Source organism: Entelurus aequoreus, linkage group LG10 (assembly GCF_033978785.1).
Source record: "Entelurus aequoreus isolate RoL-2023_Sb linkage group LG10, RoL_Eaeq_v1.1, whole genome shotgun sequence".
NCBI lineage: Eukaryota > Metazoa > Chordata > Actinopteri > Syngnathiformes > Syngnathidae > Entelurus > Entelurus aequoreus.
In genome coordinates this window covers 73916825-73925880 of record NC_084740.1, presented here as the reverse complement: position 1 = coordinate 73925880, position 9056 = coordinate 73916825, and the positions used below count along the sequence as shown (strand labels likewise).

The 9056-nt window shown below is 31.4% G+C and overlaps 1 protein-coding gene across 1 annotated transcript in view; it reads left to right on the top strand.

Moving 5' to 3' along the window:
- rgcc (regulator of cell cycle) overlaps window positions 1–1252 on the top strand; it is an 8773-nt gene extending 7521 nt beyond the window's left edge. The window contains exon 5 of the mRNA XM_062059729.1: window positions 819–1252. Within this exon, the coding sequence (XP_061915713.1) occupies window positions 819–826 (8 nt within the window). The 3' untranslated portion in view covers window positions 827–1252. The remainder of the gene's footprint in view (window positions 1–818) is intronic.
- Window positions 1253–9056: the final 7804 nt, after the last annotated feature.

The window sequence follows — 9056 nt, the reverse complement described above, 5'->3', positions numbered from 1 at the left end:
AAAAAGTTTTAATATCTTAAAAATAAAAGTGCAATTTTAAAAGAAAAAAGTTTATGTTTCGACAACAAAGTGGTAAAAATAAATAAAAGTTGCATTTATAAGAACGTTTTTTTTAAAACGTTTTAACAATTAATTTTTCATGTTTTTTTTTTAAAGGTGCAGTTTTACGAGGAAAACAATTGCAATTTTACAAGAAAAAAATGTAATTGTTTCAAAAACTAATGTTTGATTTTATGAGAAAAAAGTTAGCATATTTCAAAAACTAAGGTGCCATTTTAGGCGAAAAAAAGTCTCAATGTTATTTTAAAAAGGTGTGTTTTAACCGAAATAAATTAATATTTCAATAAAAAAATGCAATTTTACTAGAAAAAGGTCTGACTACTTCAAAAACAAAAAGTGCAATTTTACTGGGAAACAAGTTGTGAAATTACAAAACAAAAATACAATACGTAAGATTACGAGAAAACAATCGGAATAAAGTTCTGAGAGTTAAAAAAAAAAAATTGCAATTTTACAATTAAAAAACATGTTATTCTTTCAAACTAACGTCGCACTTTGTGCAGAAATCAACATGCTAAACATAAAAAGTCGCAATTAAATGCGAGTAAAGTTGGCATTTTACAATTTTAAAGCCAGAAAAAAACATAAGAGATAATTTTACAGTGATGAGTATGGAGTATAGTACTTGTAAATAATAAAAAATAAAATATATTAGGTGAAAAAGTGGTAATTTTACTGATATATTTACTGTTTAAGAAGAGCAAGAATTTTTTTTCCACACGTTAATGTTGTCCAATCATCTGTCTTGTCCCTTTCAGGCATGTGACATGGGGACTGGCAGCCATCTTGGACCCCCCCCCCCCCCCCCCCCCACGTTGTCCTGGAGTCTAGTCCACGCTCTAGTCCACTGGCTCCACGCCACCTGGCGCATCGCAGAGACCGGACTGTTAGCCACACTGGAATATTATAATTATTATGCTATTATTATTATGATACTGTATTTGTTATTATTGCCACAAATCAGATCAGCTTAGAATCTCTCACAAAAAAATGTTGTTTTTGTAAAAGGAATATATTTGTAATTTTATAGAGCTTGATATTGTAAATGTATTGGTCTTTTTTGTGAAATATATTTTTGTACCAGATGTAAATATTAATTATTGAAATGGTCACAAAATGTTGGTGAAAAATACAAAGAAATGTATGGAAAGCAATATTATGACAGCTAACATCTGCCTGGCATCACATTAAAAATGAGTTTGATTATAAAATACTTGCTGGAGTTTGTTTTATTTAAAAATAAATGCATTTTCTAAATGATATGAAATATAATTTTGCTATTAGTTTCACTTTGCAACAAAACCTTCTCATAATAATATGACATTGCTATATTTGTAGTAATAGTATTCTGGTAAGAATATGAGAACAAGGTAATAAATTTATAAGAAAAAATGTATATTGTAAGACAAAAAAAAAGTTTTAATAATAGAAATATAATAAAAGCCTAAAGCTTTCAGAAAGAAAAGTCATAATATCGGCAGAATAAAGTAATCATATTTCCAGAAAAAGGTCACAATGTTATCTGAATAATGTCGTGACATGAGAAAAAGGTGTTATATTATAAAAAAATAAAGTCCTCATATTGTTATTATGAAAATAAGGTGGTAATAATATGATAATGAAGTAGTAATATGAGAATAAGGTGGTAATAATATGATAATGAAGTATTAATATGAGAATAAAGTGGTAATAATATGATAATGAAGTAGTAATATGAAAATAAGGTGGTAATAATATGATAATGAAGTAACATTATGAGAATAAGGTGGTAATAATATGATAACGAAGTAGTTATTATGAGAATAAGGTGGTAATAATATGATCATGAAGTAGTAATATGACAATAAGGTGGTAATAATATGATCATGAAGTAGTAATATGAGAATAAGGTGGTAATAATATGATAATGAAGTAGTTATTATGAGAATAAGGTGGTAATAATATGATAATGAAGTAGTAATATGAGAATAAGGTGGTAATAATATGATAATGAAGTAGTAATATGAGAATAAGGTGGTAATAATATGATAATGAAGAAGTAATATGAGAATAAAGTAGTAATAATATGATAATGAAGAAGTAATATGAGAATAAGGTGGTAATAATATGATAATGAAGTAGTAATATGAGAATAAGGTGGTAATAATATGATAATGAAGTATTAATATGAGAATAAGGTGGTAATAATATGATAATGAAGTAGTAATATGAAAATAAGGTGGTAATAATATGATCATGAAGTAGTAATATGAGAATAAGGTGGTAATAATATGATCATGAAGTATTAATATGAGAATAAGGTGGTAATAATATGATAATGAAGTAGTAATATGAAAATAAGGTGGTAATAATATGATAATGAAGTATTAATATGAGTATAAGGTGGTAATAATATGATAATGAAGTAGTAATATGAGAATAGAGTGGTAATGATATGATAATGAAGTAGTAATTTAATAATATGATAATGAAGTAGTAATATGAGAATAAGGTGTTACACTATGTTATTGAAGTAGTAATATGAGAATAAGGTGGTAATAATATGATAATGAAGTATTAATGAGAATAAGGTGGTAATAATATGATAATGAAGTAGTAATATGAGAATAAGGTGGTAATAATATGATAATGAAGTAGTAATTTAATAATATGATAATGAAGTAGTAATTTAATAATATGATAATGAAGTAGTAATATGAGAATAAGGTGGTAATAATATGATAATGAAGAAGTAATATGAGAATAAGGTGGTAATAATATGATAATGAAGTAGTAATATGAGAATAAGGTGGTAATAATATGATAATGAAGTAGTAATATGAGAATAAGGTGTTAATAATTAGAGAACATGGTTGTTACAAAGTTTGCATAGTTTTAAAGCGTGTGAAAATGACAGCAGTGACATTGTGTAACACAACACAACACAACACAACACAACACAGCAGGTGAAGTGTTCCCACTTTGTGCCATGAATGACGGCCTCAACCAGACGAGCACTTATGTAAGCTGGCTGGCAACAGGCTCTATTTGCAGAGGCGGAGGCACACGACACGGCAGCAGGTGTGGCTCTTACGTCGGCTGCCCGGCCGGGGGTCAAAGTTCACGGAAGATGCGGAGATAAATAGGCTGTGCAAGTGCAGCAGCTGATGACACACTTGGCAGCAATACATGACATCATTCATACTTGTATTACTACTTATGACGTCATTCATACTTTAATTACCACTTATGTCATTCATACTTTCATTACTGCTTATGACGTCATTCATACTTGTATTACTACTTATGACATCATTCATACTTTCATTACTACTTATGACGTCATTCATACTTTCATTACTGCTCATGACATCATCCATACTTGTATTACTGCTTATGACGTCATTCATACTTTCATTACTACTTATGACGTCATTCATACTTTCATTACTGCTCATGACATCATCCATACTTGTATTACTGCTTATGACATCATTCATACTTTCATTACTACTTATGACATCATTCATACTTTTATTACTACTTATGACATCATTCATACTTTTATTACTGCGTATGACATCATTCGTACTTTTATTACTACTTATGACATCATTCATACTTTTATTACTGGGTATGACATCATTCATACTTTTATTACTACTTATGACATCATTCATACTTTTATTACTGCTTATGACATCATTCATACTTTTATTACTGCGTATGACATCATTCATACTTTTATTACTACTTATGACATCATTCATACTTTCATTACTGCTTATGACATCATTCATACTTTCATTACTGCTTATGACATCATTCATACTTTTATTACTGCTTATGACATCATTCATACTTGTATCACTGCTTATGACGTCATTCATACTTTTATTACTACTTATGACATCATACTTTTATTACTACTTATGACATCATTCATACTTTTATTACTACTTATGACATCATTCATACTTTCATTACTGCTTATGACATCATTCATACTTTTATTACTGCTTATGACATCATTCATACTTTTATTACTGCGTATGACATCATTCATACTTTTATTACTACTTATGACATCATTCATACTTTCATTACTGCTTATGACATCATTCATACTTTCATTACTGCTTATGACATCATTCATACTTTTATTACTGCTTATGACGTCATTCATACTTTTATTACTGCTTATGACATCATTCATACTTTCATTACTGCTTATGACATCATTCATACTTTCATTACTGCTTATGACATCATTCATACTTTTATTACTACTTATGACATAATTCATACTTTTATTACTGCATATGACATCATTCATACTTGTATTACTACTTATGACATAATTCATACTTTTATTACTACTTATGACGTCATTCATACTTTCATTACTGCTTACAACTTTTTTTTTTTTTTTTCTTTTCTTAGTTTCTTTTCCTAATAAAGTTGTTTTAATCCCCCCCACACACACACATGTAAAGTGACTTTGGGTATTTAGAAAAGCGCTATATAAATCCCAGGTATTATTATTATTATTATTATTATGACATCATTCATACTTGTATTACTACTTATGACATCATTCATACTTTTACTACTACTTATGACATCATTCATTCTATATTATTGCTTATGACATCATTTATACTTTTATAACTACTTATGACTAATTCATTCTTTAATTATTTCTTATGACATCATTCATACTTTTATTACTACTTATGACATAATTTTTACTTTTATTACTACTTATGACATCATTCATACTTTTATTACTACTTATGTCATTCATTCTTTAATTATTGCTTATGACATCATTTATACTTTTATTACTACTTATGACATCATTCATACTTTTATTACTACATATGACATCATTCATACTTTTATTACTACTTATGACATCATTCATACTTGTATTACTGCTTCTGATGTAATTCATACTTTTATTGCTACTTTATAGTTATACTTTTATTACTGCTTATGACATCATTCATACTTTTATTATTACTTATGTCATTCATACTTTTATTACTAGTTTTGACATCATGTATACTTTTATTACTACTTTTTACGTCATTCTTTTTTTTATTACTGGATTTTCTGTCATTTATACTTCTATTTCTACTTTTTACGTCATTTATACTTTTATTACTGCTTTTTACATCATACATACTTTTATTACTAGTTTTTACGTTATTTATACTTTTATTACTGCGTTTTACATCATTCATACTTTTATTACTAGTTTTTACAATATGTATTCTTTTATTAATATTTTTTGTCATTTATACTTTTATTGCTACTTTTTGTCATTTATACTTTCATTACTGCTTTTTACATAATTTATACTTTTATTGCTACTTTTTATATCATTTATACTTGTATTACTAGTTTGTACGTCATTTATACTTTTATTACTGCTTTTTACGAAACATTACACTTGGACTGAAGAGTTGGACCTAGAAGAAAAAATTATAATAAAGTCATTCAATTATGAGAATAAAATAATATTAGAAAAGAATAATGAGAATCTTACAATAATAATTTTGTATTAATACAAAAATAAACATAAATACATAAAAGGTGTAATTTAAGAAAACATTTAAAGGCCGGCGAGAAGGAAGTTGTAGTAGTGTAAAAAAAAAGTGTATTATAGGAATTAAGTTGTAATATCTTTTTCATTTTAGGATAATTTTATTGTGAAATTAGAAGCAGAAGTTGATAAATATTATAATAAGAATAATTATACAAAAATAGTGGGGGGGGAAAAAACAATAAAAATAGTTTAAAAAAAGATGGTAAATATGTAATGTAATAAAGGTAAAAATAAAGTTATTTACATTATGAGAAAGGAGTTTATTACAAGCCAATTTATGATTGATCATTTTAAGAGATTTCAAGTACATCTAAATCCAAAAACAAACAAAAAAGGTTTTGTTTGCAAGGCTTCACAGCCGATGGCAGGAAGTTGGCAGGAACACGTCCAAGTCCGTGTTATTTCTCCTACTCCCTTTTTCCTGCTGTCAAAGTAACTCTCGCTGTCCCCTCGTCACTCACGCTCCGTTTGCTGGGGACTATGGAGGACTATGGAGGACTATGGAGGACTTAAGTGTCCATGTTGGACCTGCTCAGGTGAACTCAAGCAGGAAGTGCACGGCATCAGGCGGAACAGAAATAAGGAAGTAGATATTTCGGCATAGATCATCCAGCACCAAACACCACATGACATGAGTCTCGCAACTTTCAAAATCACAAGATTCACTTTGGGGAGTTTATTGTAACCATGGAAACCACAATCAAACAATCTCTAAGGAGGTCAACAAGCGGATCTGATATGGACCTACTGCAAAAACCCAAACAAAGATCCTCTACGTGACAGCAGTGTTGTGCTGTTTAATGCCCTGATGCAAAAATGATAGTCAAAGATCCTCTATATGACAAGAGTGTTGTGCTGTTTAATGCCCTGATGCAAAAATGATAGTCAAAGATCCTCTATATGACAAGAGTGCTTTGCTTTTTCACTGGTCGAAGATCCTCTATATGACAAGAGTGTTGTGCTGTTTTTAAGGACTTGATGCAAAAATGATAGTCAAAGATCCTCTATAGGACAAGAGTGCTTTGCTTTTTCACTGGTCGAAGATCCTCTATATTACAAGAGTGTTGTGCTGTTTTTAAGGACCTGATGCAAAAATGATAGTCAAAGATCCTCTATATGACAAGAGTGTTGTGCTGTTTAAGGCCCTGATGCAAAAATGATAGTCAAAGATCCTCTATATGACAAGAGTGTTGTGCTGTTTAAGGCCCTGATGCAAAAATGATAGTCAAAGATCCTCTATATGCCAAGAGTGTTCTGCTGTTTAAGGCCCTGATGCAAAAATGATAGTCAAAGATCCTCTATATCACAAGTGTTGTGCTGTTTTTAAGGACCTGATGCAAAAATGATAGTCAAAGATCCTCTATATGCCAAGAGTGTTCTGCTGTTTAAGGCCCTGATGCAAAAATGATAGTCAAAGATCCTCTATATGACAAGAGTGTTGTGCTGTTTAAGGCCCTGATGCAAAAATGATAGTCAAAGATCCTCCGTATGAAAAGTGTTGTGCTGTTTAAGGCCCTGATGCAAAAATGATAGTCAAAGATCCTCTATATGCCAAGAGTGTTCTGCTGTTTAAGGCCCTGATGCAAAAATGATCGTCAAAGATCCTCTATATGACAAGAGTGTTGTGCTGTTTTTAAGGACCTGATGCAAAAATGATAGTCAAAGATCCTCTATATGACAAGAGTGTTCTGCTGTTTAAGGCCCTGATGCAAAAATGATAGTCAAAGATCCTCTATATGACAAGAGTGCTTTGCTTTTTCACTGGTCGAAGATCCTCTATATGACAAGAGTGTTGTGCTGTTTTTAAGGACCTGATGCAAAAACACTAGTCAAAGATCCTCTATTTGACAAGAGTGCTTTGGGGTCTTTAAGGACCAACTTCAACCTTTTTACTGTGCAAAATGCTAGTCAAAGATCCTCTATTTGATAAGAGTGCTTTGGTGTATTTAAGGACCAAATGCAAATGTTGTACTGTGCATAATGCTAGTCAAAGATCCTCTATTTCATAAGATTGCTTTTGTGTCTTTAAGGACCAACTGCAAAATTTCTACTGTGAAAAATGCGAGTCAAAGATCCTGTGTATGGCAAAAGTGCTTTGCTGTTTTACTAGTTAAAGAGTGTCTGTATAATAAGGATATGTTAGACTTGTATTTATCCCAGAGAGCGTTTTACTGTTTTTAAGGACCAACTGCAAAAAGTCCCAGTCAAAGATCCTCTTTATGACAATATTGTTTTGCTGTTTCGCTAGTCAAAGATCCTGTATACGACAAGAGTGTTGTGCTGTTTTTAAGGACATGCCTTGTAAAATATCTTAAGGACCAACTGTAAAAATCCCAGTCAAACAATAATGTTTTGCTCGTCAAAGATCCTCTAAAAGACAAAGAGTACTCTGCTATTTAAAGGACCTACTGTAAAAATGCTATCCTAAGATCCTCTGTACGGTAGGAGTGCTCTGCAGTTTTGCTAGTCAAAGATCCTCTAAAAGACAAAGAGTACTCTGCTATTTAAAGGACCTACTGTAAAAATGCTATTCAAAGATCCTCTGTACGGTAGGAGTGCTCTGCAGTTTTGCTAGTCAAAGATCCTCTATATGACAAGAGCGCTTTTGAGACGGTTGCACATTGTAGGGATAATCCTGACCCCAAAATTGGGCAACAGGAGACGGTCTGCAGGATAAAATGTACTTAACAATCAAAACTATATTGTTTTGATTGTTGACAATCAAAACTATAGTGCAGCTAGGGAGTGCACAAAAAGTCCAAATGTAATCTATACACCCAGGAAGGAAATGTCATTAGCAGGAATTTTATTTTAGCATCAAAAATCAAACAGAAAACACAAAAACTGTCACACTTGAATGTGACAGCTTTGTTGTTTCTAAGGACAAATTGCAAACACGTTAGTCAAAGATCCTCTATATTGTAAGAGTTATCTGCTGTTTTGCTAGTCAAAGATCCCCTACATGACGGAAGTGCGCTGCTGTTTTGCCAGTCAAAGATCCTCTACAGAATATATATTACTGTCTTTAAGGAACTGCTGCAAAAAGGACAGTCAAAGATCCTCTATATGTAGAAGAAAGTGAAGGTATTCCCAGACAATGATTGTCTTTCTGGCCAACAGGAAGTCAATCATTTGGTTTCTAAGCTGACTAAAGCGAACATCATTTCATAGCAAACAGGAAGTAGATGAAGGGTCAGCTGCTTACTGTCGATGGTGATGAAGAAGACCATGGTGACGTTGAAGACCATGGTGACGTTGAAGACCATGGTGACGTTGAAGACCATGGTGACGATGAAGACCATAGTAACGTTGAAGACCATGGTGACGAAGGCGTTCCCTCAGGAAGGAGGTCAGAGACGTCTGCAGCAGACAGATGTCTCACTCTCCACGCTACTGGAGGAGA